We start from the raw sequence: 27,488 nt of genomic DNA, 5'->3' as shown, positions 1-27,488 counted from the left end.
GGGCTAAAATAGAAGTCATTCCTATTTCTGACGCAGATCACACTGCAAGTCCTGCCTCTCCCATCTCCTCATTGGTTTATAGAAGCAGGTACCCACGTGCCATCTCCTCATTGGTTATACCCACGTGAGTGATTGAAAGATGAACTGTTTTGCTTGTTGTCGTGGTAATACTATGAAAGTGTAGATGCCAATCACCATATAAGTTAAAAGATGAAAAAGCCTGGAAGGAGGAGAGATGACTAGAAACGATTCAGTTGACCGTTTTGTGTGTGGATTAATTGCGGAGTAGAGGACCTTGTGCATTTCAGGTAAAATAACAACTCAATGTTTATATCCCAGGACAAATTAGCTAGCAACAGCAAGCTAGCTAAATAGGACAAATTAGCTAGCAAGTGCAAGCTAACTAGCTAAATTGCCATACATGTTTAATGCTTTTCGACCTGTCCCCAAATGAATGTCATTGGTTCAGAGTTTGTTTTGATATTTTAACCTGCGTGTTGTGATCGCGTTTGGTGTAGGGGGACAAAATACATTTATGCACGATAGCACACGATTGCGCAGCCGGTTTGGGTTCTGTGTTAGAAAGTCATCTTCGGCATTACAATTAAATAAAGTTAAATAAAGGTTAAATAAATGTGTGTAATTGTCTCGATGAAAAATACAACTCTATCCCAGGGTTAGGTTTTCAGAAGACTACTGTCACATCCTGACCATAGAAAGATGTTATTTTCTATGGTAGAGTAGGTCAGGGCGTGACAGGTTTTTTGTTTTCTTCTTCTATGTTTTCTATTTCTATGTTCAGGTTCTAGTTTTGTATTTCAATGTTGGGGTTTTGTTTGGGATGATCTCCAATTAGAGGCAGCTGGTCCTCGTTGTCCCTAATTGGAGATCATACTTAAGTAGGGTTTTTTTCCACCTGGGTTTGTGGGAGATTATCTTTGAGTCTGTAACGGCTGTCTTCAGAAATGAACCAAGGCGCAGCAGGTATGTGAATACTCATCTTTAATTTCCCAACAAAAGGAGTAAAGCATCCAGAGAAAACAATAAACACGACAGCAACAACAGTTTGCAGGCTAAAAAAACGCAGTGCAAAACAACCACCCACAACCCCAAAGAAAAACACACACACCTATATAGGACTTCCAATCAAAGGCAACTCCACACACCTGCCTTCAATTGGAAGTCCCAATCACCAACCCAACATTTAACAAACACAAACCACCTGCCACATCCTGACCAAGACTAACACAATTACGCCCTCTGCTGGTCAGGACGTGACAGAGTCAATATATGTTCACCTCTGCGTTACGGTTTGTTGTTTTTGTCATTCAGTTTATTTATGTATTGCATAGTTCACAGTGTAAATAAAATGTGGAACGACACACACGCTGCACTTTGGTCCGCTTCTCCTTTTGACAAATGTGACAACTACGGTGAGTTTCCCTCTAACTTTTTACTATCAACGACTTCCAACAAAATGTACTGAACGTTAAGCAATTTTGATCATTTGGAAAGTATTCAGACATTTTGACTTTTTCCACATTATGTTACTACGTTACAGCCTTATTCTAAAATTGATTAAATACATGTTTTTCCTCATCAATCTACACACAACACCCCATAATGACAAAGAGAAAACAGGTTTTTAGTAATTAAAAAAATAAAAAACAGAAATACCTTATTTACATAAGTAGTCAGACCCTTTGCTATGAGACCCGACTAATGAGCTCAGGTGCATCATGTTTCCATTGATCATCCTTGAGATGTTTCTACAACTTGATTGGAGTCCACCTGTGGTAAATTAAATTGATTGGACATGATTTGGAAAGGCACACACCTGTCTATATAAGTCCCACAGTTGACAGTGCATGTCGGAGCCAAAACCAAGCCATGAGTCTGAAGGAATTATCCGTAGAGCTCCGAGACAGCATTGTGTCAAGGCACAGGTCTGGGGAAAGGTACCAAAAAATGTCTGTAGCATTGATCAGGGAGGTGACCAAGAACCCGATGGTCACTCTGACAAAGCTCCAGAGTTCCTCTGTGGACAACCATCTCTGCAGCACCCCACCAATCAGACCTTTATGGTAGAGTGGCCAGACGGAAGCCACTCCTCAGTAAAAGGCAGCTGACAGCCTGCTTGGAGTTTGCCAAAAGGCACCTGAAGGACTCCCAGACCATGAGAAACAAGATTCTCTGGTCTGATGAAACCAAGATTGAACTCTTTGGCCTGAATGCCAAGTATCCCGTCTGGAGGAAACCAGGCACTGCTTATCACGTGGCCAATACCATCCCGTGGCCAATACCAAGCATGGTGGTGGTAGCATCATGCTGTGGAGATTGTTTTCAGCAGCAGGGTCTGGGAGACTAGTCAGGATCGAGGGAAAGATGAACGGAGCAAAGTATAGAGAGATCCTTGATGAAAACCTGCTCCAGAGCGCTCAGGACCTCAGACTGGGGTGAAGGTTCACCTTCCAACAGGACAACAACACTAAGCACACAGCCAAGACAATGCAGGAGTGGATTCGGGACAAGTCTCTGAATGTCCTTGAGTGGCCCAGCCAAAGCCCAGACTGGAACCCGATCGAACATCTCTGGAGAGACCTGAAAATACCTGTGCAGCGACGTTCCCCATCCAACCTGACAGAGCTTGAGATGGGATCTGCAGAGAAGAATGGGAGAAACCCCCCTAATACAGGTGTGCCAAGCTTGTAGCGTCATACCCAAGAAGACTCAAGGCTGTAATTGCTGCCAAAGGTGCTTTAATAAATCCTCTTTGGGCTAGGTGGGACGCTAGTGACCCACCTTGACAGCATCAGGTGAAATTGCAGAACTTTAAATTCAAAATACAAAAATCGTAATATTAAACATTCATGAAAATACAAGTGTCTTACATTGTTTAAAAGCTTAACTTATTCTTAATCCAACTGCGTTGTCAGGTTTCAAAAAGGCTTTACGGCAAAAGCATACCGTGCGATTATCTGAGGACAGCGCCCCGCATACACCAGCATTGAAAACATTTTCCAAACCAGCGGAGGCATCACAAAAATCAGAAATAGTGATAAAATAAATCACTTACCTTTAAAGATCTTCCTCTGTTTGCAATTCCAAGGGTCCCAGCTACACAACAAATGGTTGTTTTGTTCAATCAAGTCATTCTTTATATCCCAAAAAAGTCAGTTTAGTTGGCACGTTTGATTCAGTAATCCACCCGTTCCACTCGTTCAACATGCAGACAAAGGAATCCGAAAAGTTACCAATAAACTTCATCCAAACAAGTCAAACAACGTTTCTAATCAATCCTCAGGTACCTTAATATGTAAATAAAGGTTAAAATTTAAGACGGAATGTAGTATGTTCAATACCGGAGATAAATAACGAAGTGCCCGCCCTCATCCATGCGTGCCACAAGACTACAGTCCAAATGGGAGCCACCTTGAAAAACTACAGCTACTAATTCATTTTTCAAAACACAAGCCTGAAACCCTTTCTAAAGACTGTTGACATCTAGTGGAAGCCATGGTAACTGCAATCTGGGAGGAAATCCTTTGAATATCCCATAGACAAGCATTTGAATGGACTGTTATGTGCATATCCTAGCTTCTGGGCCTGAGTAACAGGCAGTTTACTTTGGGCACGTCAGTCATCCGAACTTCCGAATACTGCCCCCTAGCCTTAAGAAGAAAGTACCCTTGTAAAGGGTCTGAATACTTTTATTTATACATTTGCAAAAAATTCTAAAAACTTGGTTTTACTTTTGTCATTATGGGGTATTGTGCTTAAATTGATGAGGGGGAAAAAACTATTTAATCCATTTTAGAATAAGGCTGTAAAGTAACAAAATGTGGAAAAAGTCAAGGGTCTGAATACTTTCTGAATGCATTGTATGTTGCCCTAAGTGTTGTACAAGTTTGGTAGAATCTTATTCAAAATTAATCACATCTATAACGACTGCCAAAGGTGCTTCCATCAAATATTAACTCTGGGGTGTGAAGACATATGCTATCAAGACATCGTAATTTTACATTTGTATTAATTAGGACATTTTTCTTAAATTTTTCTTTAACTTTGAAAATGTGGAGTAGGGTGTGCAGATCGTTAAGATTTTTTGTTGTTGAATGTAATCCCTTGATAGATTACATTTTATCGCAGCGTGAAATGTGAAGACTGTGCAAGGGGTGTGTAGACTTTCACTAGTGACCGTATTACTTACCTAATGGTGTGGAATACTGCCGATATGAGGAGTTCATTGAATATGGCAACAGTCATGTAGCGTGGTTCATGGAAGGCTGACGGTACAGTCCGGACAGCATAGCAGAGGTACACTCCCCACAGAAGAAACAGGAACTCGGCTAGATAAAGAGAGGTCCACAGTTCAGGTGGGTTAGACCAATGTCCTTAACTCTAAATGTCCTTAACTCTAAATTAACTCTAAATGCCCTTAACTCTAAATGCCCTTAACTATAAATGCCCTTAACTCTAAATGTCCTTAACTCTCACAAAGAAATAGCAGAGATACAGTATATACAGTACACAACACTCAATGACTGCTGACTGAAATTAGATTCTGGAAGTTCTGCATTATTTACGACAACCATTGTTGCTTTGGTTTGTACAAAATGGCAGCAATACAATTCAAGGGTGTCCTCATTTTGCCTTCAAAGAATATGCAGTGTGCACTCCGGGAGAGGGCACTGCTTTGAGGAAACATTGGTTGTTGGGTATGCCCATTGGATTGTTGGGTTTGCCCATTGGAATGTTGCATTTGCCCATTGGATTGTTGCGTTTGCCCATTGGATTGTTGGGTTTGCCTATTGTATTGTTGGGTTTGCCTATTGAATTGTTGGGTTTGCCTATTGAATTGTTGGGTTTGCCCATTGGATTGTTGGGTTTGCCCATTGGATTGTTGCGTTTGTCCATTGGATTGTTGCGTTTGTCCATTGGATTGTTGCGTTTGCCCATTGGATTGTTGGGTTTGCCCATTGGATTGTTGCATTTGCCCATTGGATTGTTGGGTTTGCCCATTCGATTGTTGGGAGCAAATTCCTTTCTTTATTTTTGTGCAGTTTGCTCTCCGTTGGTCAGCACCTCCGCAAAATGTTTGGGTGTGCGTCAGCTCATGCTTTTTTTCTAGACCCTTCAAAGAATATGAAAGACGATTCCATTTTAATAAAGCAGCCTTGAATTGTTAACCTGTTATACCTGTTATACTGTTATTACTGTTATTACTATTATACTGTTATTACTGTTATTACTATTATACTGTTATTACTGTTATTACTATTATACTGTTATTACTGTTATTACTGTTATTACTGTTATTACTATTATACTGTTATTACTGTTATTACTGTTATTACTATTATACTGTTATTACTGTTATTACTGTTATTACTATTATACTGTTATTACTGTTATTACTGTTATTACTGTTATTACTATTATACTGTTATTACTGTTATTACTGTTATTACTGTTATTACTATTATACTGTTATTACTGTTATACTGTTATTACTGTTATTACTGTTATTACTGTTATTACTATTATACTGTTATTACTGTTATTACTGTTATTACTATTATACTGTTATTACTGTTATTACTGTTATTACTATTATACTGTTATTACTGTTATTACTGTTATTACTATTATACTGTTATTACTGTTATTACTGTTATTACTGTTATTACTATTATACTGTTATTACTGTTATTACTGTTATTACTGTTATACCTGTTATACTGTTATTACTGTTATACCTGTTATACTGTTATTACTGTTATACCTGTTATACCTGTTATACCTGTTATACTGTTATTACTGTTATACTGTTATTACTGTTATTACTGTTATTACTGTTATACTGTTATTACTGTTATTACTATTATACTGTTATTACTGTTATACCTGTTATACTGTTATTACTGTTATTACTGTTATTACTGTTATTACTGTTATTACTATTATACTGTTATTACTGTTATTACTGTTATTACTGTTATTACTATTATACTGTTATTACTGTTATTACTGTTATTACTGTTATTACTGTTATACCTGTTATACTGTTATTACTGTTATACTGTTATTACTGTTATTACTGTTATTACTGTTATTACTATTATACTGTTATTACTGTTATTACTGTTATTACTGTTATTACTGTTATACCTGTTATACTGTTATTACTGTTATACCTGTTATACTGTTATTACTGTTATTACTATTATACTGTTATTACTGTTATTACTGTTATTACTGTTATTACTGTTATAACTGTTATTACTGTTATAACTGTTATTACTGTTATTACTGTTATAACTGTTATTACTGTTATTACTGTTATTACTGTTATACTGTTATTACTGTTATTACTGTTATTACTGTTATTACTGTTATTACTGTTATACCTGTTATACTGTTATTACTGTTATTACTATTATACTGTTATTACTGTTATTACTGTTATTACTGTTATTACTGTTATAACTGTTATTACTGTTATAACTGTTATTACTGTTATTACTGTTATTACTGTTATTACTGTTATTACTGTTATTACTGTTATTACTGTTATTACTGTTATTACTGTTATAACTGTTATACTGTTATTACTGTTATAACTGTTATACTGTTATTACTGTTATTACTGTTATTACTGTTATTACTGTTATTACTGTTATTACTGTTATTACTGTTATTACTATTATACTGTTATTACTGTTATAACTGTTATTACTGTTATAACTGTTATACTGTTATTACTGTTATAACTGTTATTACTGTTATAACTGTTATTACTGTTATACTGTTATTACTGTTATTACTGTTATAACTGTTATTACTGTTATTACTATTATACTGTTATTACTGTTATGCTGTTATAACTGTTATTACTGTTATACCTGTTATACTGTTATTACTGTTATTACTGTTATTACTGTTATTACTATTATACTGTTATTACTGTTATTACTGTTATTACTGTTATACCTGTTATACTGTTATTACTGTTATTACTATTATACTGTTATTACTATTATACTGTTATTACTGTTATACCTGTTATACCTGTTATACCTGTTATACCTGTTATACCTGTTATACTGTTATTACTGTTATACCTGTTATACTGTTATTACTGTTATACTGTTATTACTGTTATTACTATTATACTGTTATACCTGTTATACTGTTATTACTGTTATTACTGTTATTACTGTTATTACTGTTATACTGTTATTACTGTTATTACTATTATACTGTTATTACTGTTATACCTGTTATACTGTTATTACTGTTATTACTGTTATTACTGTTATTACTGTTATTACTGTTATATCTGTTATTACTGTTATTACTGTTATTACTGTTATACCTGTTATTACTGTTATATCTGTTATTACTGTTATTACTGTTATATCTGTTATATCTGTTATGCTGTTATTACTGTTATACCTGTTATACTGTTATTACTGTTATTACTATTATACTGTTATTACTGTTATACCTGTTATACTGTTATTACTGTTATTACTGTTATTACTGTTATTACTGTTATTACTGTTATATCTGTTATTACTGTTATTACTGTTATTACTGTTATACCTGTTATTACTGTTATATCTGTTATTACTGTTATTACTGTTATATCTGTTATATCTGTTATGCTGTTATTACTGTTATACCTGTTATACCTGTTAAATCTTCACTGTAATTGTATAATTCATAAATCAGAAGTGTCAATGGGGCTATATCTAAGTACTAAAAATGAGAGACACACTACAAAAATCCTTCCCTCAAGTTTATTTTGTTTTAATTTCAAATAAAGTTACAAAAGAAAATTCAGTCAGCCAAAATGAGACCTCTCTCACCATTGGGAAATATACTGGCCTCACATCACTAATCTCCAATCACACACCTTTCAAAAGGCACAATTTACTGGGGGAAAAGTGGCCAAATGTACGGCCCTCAGCCTGTCGTTTGATGCACAAAGTGTTGATGGCTACACATCATGTAGTTACTAGCCACTGACATTTGCTAAGGAGAGTTCCCTTTCTGCCAACATTGATTTCCCACAGCTTGACTGCCATCCCACTGCCTTGTTGCCAGATCTGCTGATTGCCATCCCACTGCCTTGTTGCCAGATCTGCTGACTGCCAACCCACTGCCTTGTTGCCAGATCTGCTGATTGCCATCCCACTGCCTTGTTGCCAGATCTGCTGACTGCCAACCCACTGCCTTGTTGCCAGATCTGCTGATTGCCAGCCCACTGCCTTGTTGACAGATCTGCTGCTGGAGAGGGATCCTCACTAGTGTCCCAAGGTCGCTGGCGATTAGCAGACTAAGGCAGTCCAAGTCTCTCATCTCTCCTTTATTCTATGTTCTCAGAACTGTTCTCAGAACTGCTCTCTGTTGTCTGACTTAATGTTATTTGGGAGCGCATAACTGTAACACTAATTTACATTCCTTTCTAAAAACTGTTCTCAAAACTGTACAGTGGTCCGTGTCTCTCCTCTCTCCTTTATTCTACGTTCTCAGAAATAGGCCATACTCATTTGACACCAAATGGAAGAAAACGTACTGAAACAGGGAGGGTCTACTTGGACTTGTCCGATACGGTTTTCTGTTGCAAAACTGCATGCCCCAGTTTTCAGAACCGTTGACTGTCTGACTCACCGTTATTCGGGAACCCATAACGTTGACCCTAATTTACATTCCTTTTCCAAGAACTGTTCTCAAAACTGTAAGGCAGTCTCATGTTTCCTTTATTCTATGTTCTCAGAACTGTACCCCGTTGTCTGACTCACTGTTAGTTGGGAGCCCATAACAGCAAACCTGATTTACATTCCTTCAATAATTAACACCAAAGACAACATGGGAATCATGTCGGATTGCAGATTATAATTTGTAAATAGTGATTAGAGTGTATTATTATTTATGAATATTCATAAATCACGATGACTTATTATAAGATACTTAGTATTTAACCAGTATGCATGGTGAGCTGTTTGTAAATGCTGGTAGGAGGGATAATTAATTTCTTACTCATTTGAACTGACACAGACATGATCAACACTTTAAAAAAAATTAACTACGAAATAATTCATATAATTATTATAGAGCCCCAAATAAAACTTTTTTGGAAACCTGATAGCACCTTAGATGAGTGAGTATCACCCTTCAGCCCACTCCCAACCCACGCTGCCCTCCCCTACCCTGCACCGCAGACCGACCTCTCCACCATGTATATGTACAGGGTCACTAGCTGTCTCTGCCTTCCCTGCGAAGATGCACAATGTTCTTATTATGCCTTATGTCAACAGCGACCTGAGCTGTCCTCCCCCCTCCTTTACCTGAGCTGTCCTCCCCCCTCCTTTACCTGAGCTGTCCTCCCCCCTCCTTTACCTGAGCTGTCCTCCCCCCTCCTTTACCTGAGCTGTCCTCCCCCCTCCTTTACCTGAGCTGTCCTCCCCCTCCTTTACCTGAGCTGTCCTCCCCCTCCTTTACCTGAGCTGTCCTCCCCCCCTCCTTTACCTGAGCTGTCCTCCCCCCTCCTTTACCTGAGCTGTCCTCCCCCTCCTTTACCTGAGCTGTCCTCCCCCTCCTTTACCTGAGCTGTCCTTCCCCTCCTTTACCTGAGCTGTCCTCCCCCTCCTTTACCTGAGCTGTCCTTCCCCTCCTTTACCTAAGCTGTCCTCCTCCCTCCTTTACCTGAGCTGTCCTCTCCCTCCTTTACCTGAGCTGTCCTTCCCCTCCTTTAACTGAGCTGTCCTCACCCCTCCTTTACCTGAGCTGTCCTCCCCCCTCCTTTACCTGAGCTGTCCTCCCCCCTCCTTTTTTTCCACCTTTCCATTTTTTCCTCGTTGAAAAAACTCTCCGCATCGCTGTCCATATCTCTCTCAGGGTCCTCAGACAGAGCAGAGCTCACCGCCTCTCAGGGATCCATCCACTTAAAAAGGGATTAGATGATAGGTCCTGATCCTCAGCTGCCTGTCACATTCCTCTCTAGAAGAGGCTGGGCATTTCTCTTATTTTAACTGGTTATTTAGACTGATTAGAGTCCATTTGAGTTTCCACCGATAATCTGGCATCAGGAATGATGAAACAAACGACAACAACAATAGCAGCAGCAGTGGAGATGATGTTATTTTTATTTTACCTTTATTTTACCAGGGAAGACATATTTAGACCTAGGTCTCTTTTTGAAATGTGCCCTGCACAATACAAATATACACAAAATACCCATATATATATATATACACATTACAAATTATGGCCTGGTCTGATGAGTACAGGGCAAACCCGTCTTGGTGATTCCTGGTATATGATCAAAATAAATCAAATCACAGCACATATTTGGATTTATTCAGCAGTTTTTACCTGATCAAGTACAATACCATAGGAAATTATTGCTAAACTTAAGTTGAAAATTATGCTGTCGCTGCTTCCTGTTGGCAAGACATTGATAAATAGCCCAATGTCAAAACTCAGTTTTAAAGTGTCCAAATCAATAACCAATATACAGAAACTGTTTTGTGATATATTGAAAACCTAAACATGTGCTATCTACACATCATATTACCTATATTTTCTTAAACAAGTATCTAATCTTATTTTTTAAACCATATAAACATTTTAAACACTGTTGTTTTGTCAAGTGGCAATAAATCACTCATCGATTAGGGCGGGATACGCGCTGTTGAAACTACCACAACTCAAAAACCACATTTTACATCACTGGTTAGAGGACAATCTGCTGAACACCGTCAGCTACTGTACATTTTGGAATGTTGCATTTTGATTCACGTGGATCGGCAATGCCATAAGTGTAACGCAACACGTTGTTTTGTTAATCACTTCCATGGATATCACACTGAAATCAATATAACAGCAGGCAAAGGTGTGAGGTGTAGCTCTGTTTAAACTAACACTATTCAAGGGTCGGCAAGTAGCCTAGTGGTTACAGCGTTGGACTAGTAACCGAAAGGTTGCAAGATTGAATCCCTGAGCTGACAAGATAAAAATCTGTCGTTCTCCCCCTGAACAAGGCAGTTAATCCACTGTTCCTAGGCCATCATTGAAAATAGGAATTTGTTCTTAACTGACTTACCTAGTTAAATAAACAATGAAACTTGGAATAAACCTATACATGGTTAGTTAGATGAGAACTTGTAGAAGGCTTCTATCTATATTTTGGCAGGCTGCCATCACAAAATAAGGAACAGACCCATTTTTCTGGTAGTGTCACACCCTGATCTGTTTCACCTGTCTTTGTGCTTGTCTCCACCCCCCACCAGGTGTCTCCCATCTTCCCTCATTATCCCCTGTGTGTTTATACTTGCGTGTTCTGTTTGTCTGTTGCCAGTTCGTCTTGTCAAGTCCTACCAGCATGTTCCCATGTTTCCTGTGCTCTAGTTTTCCTAGTCTTCCCAGTTCTGACCTTTCTGCCTGTCCTGTTCCTGCCTGCCATCCTGTACCTGCCTGACTGAAAGTGATAGGAAAGTGATATCACAACTTAAAATTGAGAAGGCAGGTAGATGGCTTATCTCCACCACGTTCTTCAAAACAGTTTTTAATTGCATATCTGAAGAACTGCAAGCTATTGTTAATCTCTCCCTGTTCACAGGCAATAAAAACTGCTATGGTGAAACCCCTTCTGAAGAAAAGTAATCTAGATTCTTCAGCTCTTAGCAATTTTCGGCCAATCTCCAACCTCCCTTTTCTTAAGCAACATTCTGGAGAAATTGGTTTTCAAACACCTAAATGATTTTTAAGTACCAACTGTATTTTAGAAAAATTCCAATCTGGTTTTCGTGTCCACCACAGTAGACTTGGTTAAAGTGGTAAATGATCTTAGAGCCAACACAGACGCCAAACAGCTCTCTGTCCTTGAACTCTTGGATTTAAGTGCTGCATTCGACACTGTTGACCATGTCTGGACAGACTGGAGAGGTAGGTTGGCCTCTCTGGTCCAGTTCTAAATTGGTTTAGGACCTATTTAACCGGTCAAAAGTTTTTTGTCACCTTTGGTGAACATAACTTAGAGAAAATACATATCACATGTGGTGTTCCACAAGGTTCTATTTTGGATCCGGTACTGTTCAGTGTATTTATGTTACTCCTTGGCAGCGTTATCAGAAAGCACAGCATTGATTTTCACTGCTACGCAGACGATATACAACTTTACATTTCTGTGCCACCAGATATTTTAAGCTCCATGGATAAATTACTAGACTGTATTAGTGATTTAAATACTTGGATGGCTCACAACTTCCTCTAAATCAAGACAAGACAGAGGTTCTTATTGTTGGAGCCAAAGCACAGAGTGAGAATCTGGCCGCACATTTTAATTCACGTCAAGAAAGATAAAACACCAGGTAAAAAAACTGTAATTTTTTATTCTGAACTCAATTTCGAATCACACATTAGGAATGTGACAAATAGCTTTTTACCACCTGAGGAACATTGCCAAGGTGTGTCCGTTTCTCTCTCAGGCTGATACAGAGAGTCTCATCTATGCTTTTATTACAAGCAGGCTTGACTACTGTAATGCTCTCTTGTCTGGTCTACCCAAGAAAGCTTTTGGTCAGCCTCAAAACATACAGAATGCTGCAGCGTGGGTACTGACCAAGACCAGACGGAGAGCACACATTACACCGGGTTTAAGGTCTCTGCACTGACTGCCTGTGAGTTTTAGAATACATTTTAAGATTATTCTATTGGTTTTTAAATCAGTCCGCGATTGTGCACCCCAATACATGTCAGACATGCTTTTAAGTTATGTACTCAGTACCCTTCTAGGCTTGGCCTAATTTATGTGCTCTGAAGTTGAGCTGGAGTTGCATGGCAAATGGTCCAGGAACAGGACAATGCCAAAGGACAAATCAGCCCTTCCCTCTCTTAGGGGCTAAAACGCATCTCTGCTATAGTATCCAGAGAAGGAGTGATAGAATAATACTATATTATATAATAATACTATATGATAGAATAATACTATATTATATAATATGATATAATAATACTATATGATATAATACTACGATATTATTTGATATAATAATACTATATGATTTAATAATACTATATGATATAGTACTATATAATATCATAATACTATATTATATAATATGATATAATAATACTGTATTATATAATAATACTATATGATAGAATAATACTATATTATATGATAGAATAATACTATATTATATGATAGAATAATACTATATGATAGAATAATACTATATTTTTACATTTTAGTCATTTAGCAGACGCTCTTATCCACCGTGACTTACAGTAGTGAATGCATACATTTCATTTTTTATTTTTTTTCCCCCGTACTGGTCCCCCGTGGGAATCAAACCCACAACCCTGGCGTTGCAAACACCATGCTCTACCAACTGAGCCACAAGGGAGCTCTATATGATATAATAATACTATATTATATGATATAATAATACTATATGATATAATAATACTGTATTATAGAATAATACTATATTATAAGATATAATAATACTATATTATAGAATAATACTATATTACATGATAGAATAATACTATATGATAGAATAATACTATATGATAGAATAATACCATATTATCCTGGTTTCTATCTGAAACTTGTTCCCTGAGGATAACTCTGATGCTACAGTACAGTGCATTCAGAAAGTATTCAGACCACTTGACTTTTTTCCACATTTTGTTACGTTACGTCCATATTCTAAAATGGATTAAAAAAATGTTTTCCTCATCAATCTACACACAAGACCCCATAATGACAAAGAAAAAAATGTTTTTTAGACATTTTTGCAAATCTATATAATAAAAAAATAGCACATTTACACAAGTATTCAGACCCTTTACTCAGTACTTTGTTGAAGCACCTTTGGGAGCCATTACAGCCTCAAGTCTTCTTGGGTATGAAGCTACAAGCTTGGCACACCTGTATTTGGGGAGTTTCTCCCATTCTTCTCTGCAGATCCTCTCAAGCTCTGTCAGGTTGGTTGGGGAGCGTTGCTGCACAGCTATTATCAGGTCTCTCCAGAGATGTTCGATCGGGTTCAAGTCCTGGCTCTGGCCGGGACACTCAAGGACATTCAGAGACTTGTCCCGAATCCTCTCCTGCGTTGTCTTGGCTGTGTGCTTAGGGTCGTTGTCCTGTTCGAAGGTGAACCTTCGCCCCAGTCTGAGGTCCTGTGCGCTCTGGAGCAGGTTTTCATCAAGGATCTCTCTGTACTTTGCTCTGTTTATCTTTCCCTCGGTCCTGACTAGTCTCCCAGTTCCTGCTGCTGAAAAACATCCACACAGCATGATGCTGCCACCACCATGCTTCACCGTAGGGATGGTTCCAGGTTTCCACCAGATGTGACGGTTAGCATTCAGGCCAAAGAGTTCAATTTTGGTCCTTTAGGTGCCTTTTGGTAAACTCCAAGAGGGCTGTCATGTGCCTTTTACTGAAGAGTGGCTTCCGTCTGGCCACTCTACCATAAAGGCCTGAAGTGCTGCAGAGATGGTTGTCCTTTTGGAAGGTTCTCCCATCTCCACAGAGGAACTCTAGAGCTCTGTCAGAGTGACCATCAGATTCTTGGTCACCTCCCTGACCAAGGCCCTTCTCCCCCGATTGCTCAGTTTGGCCCGGCGGCCAGCTCTAGGAAGAGTCTTGGTGGTTCCAAACTTCTTCTATTTAATAATGATGGAGGCAAGTGTGTTCTTGGGGACCTTCATAGCTGCAGAAATGTTTTGGTAGCCTTCCCCAGATCTGTGCCTCGACACAATCCCGTCTCGGAACTCTACGGACAATTCCTTCAACCCCATGGCTTGGTTTTTGCTGTGACATGTATTGTCAACTGTGGGACCTTTATATAGACAGGTGTGTGCCTTTCCAAATCATGTCCAATCAATTGAATTTACCACAGGTGGACTCCAATTAAGTTGTCGAAAATATCTCAAGGATGATCAATGGAAACAGGATGCACCTGAGCTTCGAGTCTGAGCTTCGAGAACTTCGAGTCTCATAGCAAAGAGTCTGAATTCTTATGTAAATAAGATATTTCAATTTTAGTTTTTGGTACATTTGCAAAAATTTCTAAAAACCTGTTTTCACTTTGTCATTCTGGAGTATTGTGTGTAGATTGATGTGGATATTTTTTTTATTTAATACATTTTAGAATAAGGCTGTAACGTAACAAAATGTGGAAAAAGACATAGGGTCTGATTACTTTCCAAAGGCACTGTATATGGATGTATGATCTCTATGCAAAACGTTTTTATGGTCCAGGAATTCTGTCTTATTTACATTGGTCTCATCCCCCACACAAGCCTTTAGATGCTGTGACACTCTGTGGAGATTGGGCCTGGAAGTGTTGAGGTTACTGTCAACTTGGTATTGTTTGATTGGTCAATGGTGGTTGGTTTTGGGTTGAAAGGTTACACCTTCAGATGTTATTAATGGAATTACATGCCTTTGTTCTTTCTCTGATCCTGTTTCCAGCCATGGATTAAGGTTGTATGATCAATTCTCATCAAATCAAAATAATACACATACACATATTTAGCAGATGTTATTGCTTGTAGCGAAATGCTTGTAGGAATTTACTAGGCTTCTAGGACGCAGGCCTAGTAAGCATCTCTTTATTCGTGCTTTGTCCTGCTTGGAATAATGACTTGCAATGCTTGTTAAAGCTTAACTTAATTTATGCCTTGCATGTGAACCCATTAATTGTACAATGTTAATTAAATATTTGTCTTTGATATAGACAATTCCCAGACCAATTCTTGCTAGTCAACATCATCTCATTGCCTAATGCTTGTTTGTAGTTATTATCTTCATGGAGTCAGATAAACATTTTAATAGGCTAATTGCTTAGTCTTATTACGAGTGACGTGAGGTATTTATAATATCATATATGATAACAATGACTGTCCACTACACCCTCAGATCCTCTGTCACTGGCCTTTTAACTATCCCAAAGCCTTGTACCAAGAGGCATGGAGAGGCAGCCTTTAGTTATTATGCCCCCAGCCTCTGGAATAGCCTGCCAGAGAACCTGAGGGGGGCTGAAACTGTGGACATATTTAAAAGAGATCTAAAAACACACCTCTTTAGCCTTGCTTTTTTTTCCTTAGTGTACTTTTTTGTCTTTCAGTTTTTATTATTATTATTTAGTTTTTTTATCCTCCTAAGTTTGTGTAGTAAATATTTCAGTTTTCATTTTCCTAGTTTTTTATAATTTATTTTCTGTTATTTTTTTGCTTTCCATGTCTGAAATGTGCTGTATAAATAAAGCTTGATTTTATTTGATCATTTCAATCATTTTCTGGCTTTAACGATGTCATTTCAACCAGTTTGCCCACTTGGTTATTGACTAGTGGTATTGACAAGGGGTCCACACTTCCGTCACAACTCACCAACTGCCATCATGTAATCCCAGCGGTCCAGCAGGCACATGCTGAACTGCAGCCCGTCAGGGGTGAGGCCCACATCAATGAGGGCCGACGTACGGTCAGGTGTCTGACACACGGCCGAGGTCCAGGCCACCAGAAACCACAGCACCACCAGCAGGATGACCCCCAGCAGACGCAGCACCCGCCAGCTGGTGATGTAGGGCGTCCGCTGTGCCGTACGGGACAGGAACACCTTCAGCACTCTGGAGGAGAGAAGAGAGAGAAGGGTGGTTTCTGTTCCCAAATCCCAGCAGGCAACATTTGGCACGTGACGTCAAATAGTGTCATTTTAGGGTTTTATGGTTCTCGTTGAGAAGACGTCATATAACCATATTACAATCAACTGGTCTATTATATAACCAGATTACAACCAACTGGTCTATTATATAACCAGATTACAACCAACTGGTCGCTGTCACAACCAGATTACAACCAACTGGTATCTGTTACAAACAGGTTGTTAGGCTCTAAATGAACCTAGTAAAAATCACGGACGATTAGTAAAGTTTAGACCAAGTTTATTCACCCATTGGGGTGGCAGTAAGCCTAGCGGTTAGAGCGTTGGACTTGTAACTGAAAGGTTGCAAGATCGAATCCCCGAGCTAACAAGGTAAAAATATGACGTTCTGCCCCTGAACAAGGTAGTTAACCCACTGTTCCTAGGCCGTCATTGAAAATAAGAATTTGTTCTGAACTGTCTTACCTAGTTAAATAAAGGTAATAAAAAAAACAGCTGCATAAGACAAAGACATGGTTCCTCCAGTGGTAGTATACAGTGAGGGAAAAAAGTATTTGATCCCCTGCTGATTTTGTATGTTTGCCCACTGACAAAGAAATGACCAGTCTATAATTTTAATGGTAGGTTTATTTGAACAGTGAGAGACAGAATAACAACAACAAAAATCCAGAAAAACACATGTCAAAAATGTTATAAATTGATTTGCATTTTAATGAGGGAAATAAGTATTTGACCCCCTCTCAATCAGAAAGATTTCTGGCTCCCAGGTGTCTTTTATACAGGTAACGAGCTGAGATTAGGAGCACACTCTTAAAGGGAATGCTCCTAATCTCAGTTTGTTACCTGTATAAAAGACACCTGTCCACAGAAGCAATTAATCAATCAGATTCCAAATTCTCCACCATGGCCAAGACCAAAGAGCTCTCCAAGGATGTCAGGGACAAGATTGTAGACCTACACAAGGCTGGAATGGGTTACAAGACCATCGCCAAGCAGCTTGGTGAGAAGGTGACAACAGTTGGTGCGATTATTCGCAAATGGAAGAAACACAAATGAACTGTCAATCTCCCTTGCCTGGGGCTCCATGCAAGATCTCACCTCGTGGAGTTGCAATGATCATGAGAACGGTGAGGAATCAGCCCAGAACTACACGGGAGAACCTTGTCAATGATCTCAAGGCAGCTGGGACCATAGTCACCAAGAAAACAATTGGTAACACACTACGCCGTGAAGGTCTGAAATCCTGCAGTGCCCGCAAGGTTCCCCTGCTCAAGAAAGCACATATACATGCCCGTCTGAAGTTTGCCAATGAACATCTGAATGATTCAGAGGACAACTGGGTGAAAGTGTTGTGGTCAGATGGGACCAAAATGGAGCTCTTTGGCATCAACTCAACTCGCCGTGTTTGGAGGAGGAGGAATGCTGCCTATGACCCCAAGAACACCATCCCAACCGTCAAACATGGAGGTGGAAACATTATGCTTTGGGGGTGTTTTTCTGCTAAGGGGACAGGACAACTTCACCGCATCAAAGGGACGATGGACGGTGCCATGTACCGTCAAATCTTGGGTGAGAACCTCCTTCCCACAGCCAGGGCATTGAAAATGGGTCGTGGATGGGTATTCCAGCATGACAATGACCCAAAACACACGGCCAAGGCAACAAAGGAGTGGCTCAAGAAGAAGCACATTAAGGTCCTGGAGTGGCCTAGCCAGTCTCCAGACCTTAATCCCATAGAAAGAGGAGTGGGACAAAATCCCTCCTGAGATGTGTGCAAACCTGGTGGCCAACTACAACAAACGTCTGACCTCTGTGATTGCCAACAAGGGTTTTGCCACCAAGTACTAAGTCATGTTTTGCAGAGGTGTCAAATACTTATTTCCCTCATTAAAATGCAAATCAATGTATAACATTTTTGACATGGGTTTTTCAGGATTTTTTTGTTGTTATTCTGTCTCTCACTTTTGAAATAAACCTAGCATTAAAATTATAGACTGATCATTTCTTTTTCAGTGTGCAAACGTACAAAATCAGCAGGGGATCAAATACTTTTTTCCCTCACTGTATATACCCCAATTTGGGTGGAGTCTCCTCCTTCTCCTCCTACATCTTTACTTGGCAGGAAGTTAAGTGATGCGGGCAACAAACTGTTCCTTCTCCCTTAATGTGACCTGACCTCGACACCCTTCCTCACTAAACCACATCTCTCCACCATTATCAGTGCCTGCCAACATGTCATCGTCTTTCCCTCCACTCAGTACATTCCAAGCTTATTTGCCTCCACCATATACATTCCTCCTACAGATAAGCATTAACTTCTGGTGTAGACCCTAGACTATGGCACCCTTCATGTCTCTATTGTAACTGATGATTAACAATATTTAAAGTTTAGAAATCCGAACCCATCAAGGTAAAGATATATTTTTCATGAAATGATCAAGACATCATTGGGAAACTACTGCTATTCATCCCTATCATTATTTATTCTACTGATTATGTAACTGACACAAGCGACACTACTTTTACTGCAACCACTTTTTATCTACTACCACTGATATCATTCATTACACTGCATTATTCCTTCTACCACTGTTAGAATTCATTACACTGCATTATTCCTTCTACCACTGATAACATTCATTACACTGCATTATTCCTTCTACCACTGTTAGCATTCATTACACTGCATTATTCCTTCTACCACTGTTAGAATTCATTACACTGCATTATTCCTTCTACCACTGTTAGAATTCATTACACTGCATTATTCCTTCTACCACTGTTAGAATTCATTACACTGCATTATTCCTTCTACCACTGTTAGAATTCATCACACTGCATTATTCCTTCTACCACTGATAACATTCATTACACTGCATTATTCCTTCTACCACTGATAACATTCATTACATTGCATTATTCCTTCTACCACTGATAACATTCATTACACTGCATTATTCCTTCTACCACTGATAACATTCATTACACTGCATTATTCCTTCTACCACTGTTAGAAGTCATTACACTGCATTATTCCTTCTACCACTGTTAGAATTCATCACACTGCATTATTCCTTCTACCACTGTTAGAATTCATTACACTGCATTATTCCTTCTACCACTGATAACATTCATTACACTGCATTATTCCTTCTACCACTGATAACATTCATTACACTGCATTATTCCTTCTACCACTGATAACATTCATTACACTGCATTATTCCTTCTACCACTGATAACATTCATTACACTGCATTATTCCTTCTACCACTGTTAGAATTCATTACACTGCATTATTCCTTCTACCACTGATAACATTCATTACACTGCATTATTCCTTTTACCACTGATAACATTCATTACACTGCATTATTCCTTCTACCACTGATAACATTCATTACACTGCATTATTCCTTCTACCACTGCTATCAGTCATCAATGTAACGGCTTCCGCTATTACTTCTCCTATACTCCTGCTGAAAGACCCTTGCAGGAGCTAGCAACAGTGTGTTCTCTGAAGTGTGGGCTAGATTAGCATAGATATAAGGAGCTATTTCAACCTCTGGGGTCTCTGAGGGATAGACCATGATTGATCCTACCTCATCTTTGATATCTGTGTGGGATTCTCCTATATTGAACTGACACTAAGGTTAGGTTTCAAGCCCATCACACCATGAGGAACTTGAATTGTAATTTTGTCAGGGGAAGTAGCAGGCTGCCCTTTGGCCCCCTATTTTCTGCACTCACAAAATTATATTAACTGAAGTGGGAGTGGACAATACACACACACACACACACACACACACACACACACACACACACACACACACACACACACACACACACACACACACACACACACACACACACACACACACACACACACACACACACACACACACACACAATTTCTTACACACACTTGATCAGATTGAGTTGTTCTCTGCTGTCTCTGCGAAATGTAAAAAGGCCAACATGAAAGCCAAGTCAATTTCCAGAGGAGAGTGGAGAAAACTCTATGCTACAGTAGGTAGCTCTGTGTGATTGAGAATGTAAAGTGCTACCTATGCCACTGTCCTCTCACTTTGACTACTAAGGAGCAAAATAGAACGATGGCAAACCAGGACCAATTCTGAGAGGAACCTGTTTATTGGAGGGCACTCTACAGGGCAAACTCATTAAGGAGCATCATTGGGAAAAATCATTGGGAGAAAAGACAGAAAGTTCTAGGCAGAACACTGCAGAAGTTATCTCATTTGGCCAAATCACATTTTATTTGTCACATGCCCCGAATACAACTGGTGTAAACTTCACCGTGAAATTCCAGTTTTATACGAACCCTTCCCAACAATAAACATAAAACACTAACACAAGAGTAATACAATTAAATACAGAAGAATGAAACTACAATATAGTTGAATTTATATACAGGGAGAACCAGTACCAGATGAATGTGGAGCTATATACAGGAAGTACCAGTACCAGATCAATGTGGAGCTATATACAGGGAGTACCAGTACCAGATCAATGTGGAGCTATATACAGGGAGTACCAGTACCAGATCAATGTGGAGCTATATACAGGGAGAACCAGTACCAGATCAATATGGAGCTATATACAGGAAGTACCAGGTCAATGTGGAGCTATATACAGGGAGTACCAGCACCAGATCAATGAGGAGCTATATACAGGAAGTACCAGGTCAATGAGGAGCTATATACAGGGACTACCAGATCAATGTGGAGCTATATACAGGGAGTACCAGTACCAGATCAATGTGGAGCTATATACAGGAAGTACCAGTACCAGATCAATGTGGAGCTATATACAGGGAGTACCAGTACCAGATCAATGTGGAGCTATATACAGGGAGAACCAGTACCAGATCAATATGGAGCTATATACAGGCACTACCAGATCAATGTGGAGCTATATACAGGGAGTACCAGTACCAGATCAATGTGGAGCTATATACAGGGAGTACCAGTACCAGATCAATGTGGAGCTATACACAGGAAGTTCCAGTACCAGATCAATGTGGAGATATATACAGGGAGTACCAGTACCAGATCAATGTGGAGATATATACAGGGAGTACCAGTACCAGATCAATGTGGAGCTATATACAGGGAGTACCAGATCAATGTGGAGCTATATACAGGGAGAACCAGTACCAGATCAATGTGGAGCTATATTCATGGTGTACCAGATCAATGTGGAGCTATATACAGGGAGAACCAGTACCAGATCAATGTGGAGCTATATACAGGGAGTACCAGTACTAGATCAATGTGGAGCTATATACAGGAAGTACCAGATCAATTTGGAGCTATATACAGGGAGTACCAGTACCAGATCAATGTGGAGCTATATACAGGGAGTATCAGTACCAGATCAATGTGGAGCTATATACAGGGAGAACCAGTACCAGATCAATGTGGAGCTATATACAGGAAGTACCAGTACCAGATCAATGTGGAGCTATATACAGGGAGTACCAGTACCAGATCAATGTGGAGCTATATACAGGAAGTACCAGTACCAGATAAATGTGGAGATATATACAGGGAATACCAGTACCAGATCAATGTGGAGCTATATACAGGGAGTACCAGTACCAGATCAATGTGGAGCTATATACAGGGAGTACCAGTACCAGATCACTATGGAGCTATATACAGGGACTACCAGATCAATGTGGAGCTATATAAGGAAGTACCAGTACCAGATCAATGTGGAGCTATATACAGGGAGTACCAGTACCAGATCAATGTCGAGCTATATACAGGGAGTACCAGTACCAGATCAATGTGAAGCTATTTACAAGGAGTACCAGTACCAGATCAATGTCGAGCTATATACAGGGAGTACCAGTACCAGATCAATGTGAAGCTATTTACAAGGAGTACCAGTACCAGATCAATGTGAAGCTATATACAGGAAGTACCAGTACCAGATCAATGTGAAGCTATTTACAAGGAGTACCAGTACCAGATCAATGTGGAGCTATTTACAAGGAGTACCAGTACCAGATCAATGTGGAGCTACAGTACCAGTCAAAAGTTTGAACACACCTACTCATTCAATGGCCTTTCTTTATTTTGACTATTTTCAACATTGTAGAATAATAGTGAAGACATCAAAACTATGAAATAACACATATGGAATCATGTGGTAACCAAAAAAGTGTTAAACAAATCAAAATATAATTGAGATTTGAGATTCTTCAAGGGAGCCAACCTTTGCCTTGATGACAGCTTTGCACACTCTTGGCGTTCTCTCAACCAGCTTCATGAGGTAGTCACCTGGAATGCATTTCAATGAACAGGTGTGCCTTGTTAAAAGTTAATTTGTGGAATTTCTTTCCTTCTTAATGCATTTGAGCCAATCAGTTGTGTTGTGACAAGGTAGGGGTGGTATACAGAAGATAGCCTTATTTGGTAAAATAACAAGTCCATATTATGGCCAGAACAGCTCAAATAAGCAAATACAAATTACACTCCATCATTACTTTAAGACATGAAGGTCAGTCAATGCGGAAAATTTCAAGAACTTTTAACGTTTATTCAAGTGCAGTCGCAAAAACCATCAAGCACGATGATGAAACTGGCTTTCATGAGGACTGCCACAGAAAAGGAAGACCCAGAGTTAACTCTTTTTTTCCTTTATTTAACCAGGCAAGTCAGCTAAGAACAAATTCTTATTTTCAATGACAGCCTAGGAACAGTGGGTTAACTGCCTTGTTCAGAATGACAGATTTGTACCTTGTCAGCTCGGGGATTTGAAGTTGCAACCTTTCGTTTACTAGTCCAACGCTCTAACCACTAGGCTACCCTGCCACCCCTCTGCTGTGGAGGATAAGTCCATTAGAGTTACCAGCCTCAGAAATCATCAATTAACTGCACCTCAGATTGCAGCCCAAATAATCGCTTGACAGAGTTCAAGTAACAGACACATCTCAATATTAACTGTTCAGATGAGACTATGTGAATCAGGCCTTCATAGTCAAATTGCTGCAAAGAAACCACTACCAAAGGACACCAATAAGAAGAAGAGACTTGCTTGGGCCAAGAAACACAATCAATGGACATTAGACCAGTGGAAATCTGTCCTTTGGTCTGATGAGTCCAAATGTGAAATGTTTGGTTCCAACCGCTGTATCTTTGTGAGATGCAGAGTAGGTGAACGGATGATCTCCAAGTAACCGGCACTGTACTGGCACCGCTGTAGCTCTGCGTTGTGTGTGGTTGATTGAGACTATAGACGTGGACTTGGGAGATCAGGTTGTTTTAATGAATCAGAATTCACTCTCTGCATCCAAAAGAAAAGACTAAACATTTGTAAAGCACAAATATGTTCTACGAATCGTCGTCTCTTTCTACAACAGACGCACAATACAATGGACTGGGATCAGTCGAGGAGCTAGCCATCGTTCACACATACAGCATCTTAGCTAGCTAGTAACCACATGTTGAATTCAGAATGTTAATGTCATCCTAAAAGTACAATTACAATTGCATCTTAACAATACCATCCACTTATGAGTAACCTCTAAATATACAACATTATTCATGAACAAAACATTGTGGGTATGACTTTGTGCATAAAGGAATCAAACTTTTCTGAAGACAACAGAAAAAGCGTGCCTACCTCTCATAGTGCATCAAAATTATTTGAGCACGAGCACGCAGGGCAAAACGTAAGTAAACACTACTCTATTCCCAGGATGCAGGGAAAAACATAAGTAAACACTACTATATTCCCAGGATGCAGGGCAAAACATAAGTACACACTCCCCTATTCCCAGGATGCAGGGCAAAACGTAAGTAAACACTACTCTATTCCCTGGATGCAGGGCAAAACGTAAGTAAACACTACTCTATTCCCTGGATGCAGGGCAAAACGTAAGTAAACACTACTCTATTCCCTGGATGCAGGGCAAAACGTAAGTACACACTCCCCTATTCCCAGGATGCAGGGCAAAACATAAGTAAACACTACTCTATTCCCATGATGCAGGGCAAAACGTAAGTAAACACTACTGTATTCCCAGGATGCAGGGCTAAATGTAAGTAAACACTACTCTATTCCCATGATGCAGGGCAAAACGTAAGTACACACTCCCCTATTCCCAGGATGCAGGGCAAAACATAAGTCAACACTACTCTATTCCCAGGATGCGTAATAACACATCAACATGCTATATTAACATATGAAGCTGGTGAAATTCACAATGTATTTTAACAACTGTTACATCTGCAATGTGTGTTTTTTTAATTACTAGATAAGTCAGTTAAGACCAAATTCTTATTTTCAATTACAGCCTAGGGGGCGGGTTAACTGCCTGTTCAGGAGCAGAACAGATTTTTACCTTGTCAGCTGGGGAATTTGAACTTGCAACCTTGCAGTTATTAGTCCAACGCTCTAACCACTAGGCTACCCTGCTGCCCCAGTTCTCACTGTGAAGGATGGAGCAGGTGTGGGGGTGCTTTGCTGGTGACACTGTAGGCACACTTATCCAGCATGGCTACCACAGCATTCTGCAGCGATACGCCATCCCATCTGGTTTGCGCTTAGTGGGACTATCATTTGTTTTTCAACAGGACAATGACCCAAAACACACCTCCAGGCTGTGTAAGGGCAATTTGACCACAAAGGAGAGTGATGGAGTGCTGCATCAGATGACCTGACCTCCACGATCACCCGACCTCAACCCAACTGAGATGGTTTGGGATGAGTTGGACCGCAGCGTGAAGGAAAAGCAGCCAAAAAGTGCTCAGCATATGTGGGAACTCCTTCAAGACTGTTGGATAAGCACTCCAGGTGACTACCTCATGAAGACGGTTGAGAGAATGCCAAGAGTGTGCGACGGTGTCATCAAGGCAAAGGGTGGCTACTTTGAAGAATCTCAAATATAAAATATATTCGGATTCTTGTTTATTTTTTATAATTTTTTTATTTAACCTTTATTTAACTAGTCAGTTAACAAGTCAGTGAACAAGTCAGTTAAGAACAAATTCTTACTTACAATGATGGCTTACCAAACACCACTTTTTTTTGGTTTCTACATGATTCCATATGTGTTATTTCATAGTTTTGACTTCTTCACTATTATTCTAAAATGTAGAAAAGCCAAACTTTTGACTTGTACTGTATATATACTGCTCAAAAAAATAAAGGGAACACTTAAACAACACAATGTAACTCCAAGTTAATCACACTTCTGTGAAATCAAACTGTCCACTTAGGAAGCAACACTGATTGACAATAAATTTCACATGCTGTTGTGCAAATGGAATAGACAACAGGTGGAAATTATAGGCAATTAGCAAGACACCCCCAATAAAGGAGAGGTTCTGCAGGTGGTAACCACAGACCACTTCTTAGTTCCTATGCTTCCTGGCTGATGTTTTGGTCACTTTTGAATGCTGGCGGTGCTTTCACTCTAGTGGTAGCATGAGACGGAGTCTACAACCCACACAAGTGGCTCAGGTAGTGCAGCTCATCCAGGATGGCACATCAATGCAAGCTGTGGCAAGAAGGTTTGCTGTGTCTGTCAGCGTAGTGTCCAGAGCATGGAGGCGCTACCAAGAGACAGGCCAATACATCAGGAGACGTGGAGGAGGCCGTAGGAGGGCAACAACCCAGCAGCAGGACCGCTACCTCCGCCTTTGTACAAGGAGGAGCAGGAGGAGCACTGCCAGAGCCCTGCAAAATGACCTCCAGCAGGCCACAAATGTGCATGTGTCTGCTCAAACGGTCAGAAACAGACTCCATGAGGGTGGTATGAGGGCCCGACGTCCACAGGTGGGGGTTGTGCTTACAGCCCAACACCGTGCAGGACGTTTGGCATTTGCCAGAGAGCACCAACATTGGCAAATTCGCCACTGGCGCCTTGTGCTCTTCACAGATGAAAGCAGGTTCACACTGAGCACATGTGACAGACGTGACAGTCTGGTGACGCTGTGGAGTACGTTCTGCTGTCTGCAACATCCTCCAGCATGACCGGTTTGGCGGTGGGTCAGTCATGGTGTGGGGTGGCATTTCTTTGGGGGGCCGCACAGCCCTCCATGTGCTCGCCAGAGGTAGCCTGACTGCCATTAGGTACCGAGATGAGATCCTCAGACCCCTTGTGAGACCATATGCTGGTGCGGTTGGCCCTGGGTTCTTCCTAATGCAAGACAATGCTAGACCTCATGTGGCTGGAGTGTGTCAGCAGTTCCTGCAAGAGGAAGGCATTGATGCTATGGACTGACCTGAATCCAATTGAGCACATCTGGGACATCATGTCTGGCTCCATCCACCAACGCCACGTTGCACCACAGACTGTCCAGGAGTTGGCGGATGCTTTAGTCCAGGTCTGGGAGGAGATCCCTCAGGAGACCATCCGCCACCTCATCAGGAGCATGCCCAGGCATTGTAGGGAGGTCATACAGGCACGTGGAGGCCACACACACTACTGAGCCTCATTTTGACTTGTTTTAAGGACATTACATCAAAGTTGGATCAGCCTGTAGTGTGGTTTTCCACTTAAATTTTGAGTGTGACTCCAAATCCAGACCTCCATGGGTTGATAAATTGGATTTCCATTGATTATTTGTGTGTGATTTTGTTGTCAGCACTTTCAACTATGTAAAGAAAAAAGTATTTAATAAGATTATTTCATTCATTCAGATCTAGGATGTGTTATTTTAGTGTTCCCTTTATTTTTTTGAGCAGTGTACATGGAGTACCAGTACCAGAACAATGTGGAGCTATATACAGGGAGTACCAGTACCATATTATGGGATTGATTTCT

At 39.9% G+C, this 27,488-nt stretch overlaps 1 protein-coding gene across 1 annotated transcript in view; it reads right to left on the bottom strand.

Annotated features, from left to right (window-relative positions):
• LOC106598107 (probable G-protein coupled receptor 158) overlaps nucleotides 1-27,488 on the bottom strand; it is a 114,925-nt gene that overhangs the window by 11,759 nt on the left and 75,678 nt on the right. The window contains exons 7-8 of the mRNA XM_014189180.2: nucleotides 16,414-16,652; nucleotides 4,211-4,349 (exon numbers count right to left, since the gene is read on the bottom strand). Of these exons, the coding sequence (XP_014044655.1) occupies nucleotides 4,211-4,349; nucleotides 16,414-16,652 (378 nt within the window). The remainder of the gene's footprint in view (nucleotides 1-4,210; nucleotides 4,350-16,413; nucleotides 16,653-27,488) is intronic.

This window comes from Salmo salar, chromosome ssa03, assembly GCF_905237065.1.
Source record: "Salmo salar chromosome ssa03, Ssal_v3.1, whole genome shotgun sequence".
Taxonomy (NCBI): Eukaryota; Metazoa; Chordata; class Actinopteri; order Salmoniformes; family Salmonidae; genus Salmo; species Salmo salar.
The sequence above is the reverse complement of the archived record's forward strand: the minus strand, read 5'-3'. Positions and strand labels throughout refer to the sequence as shown.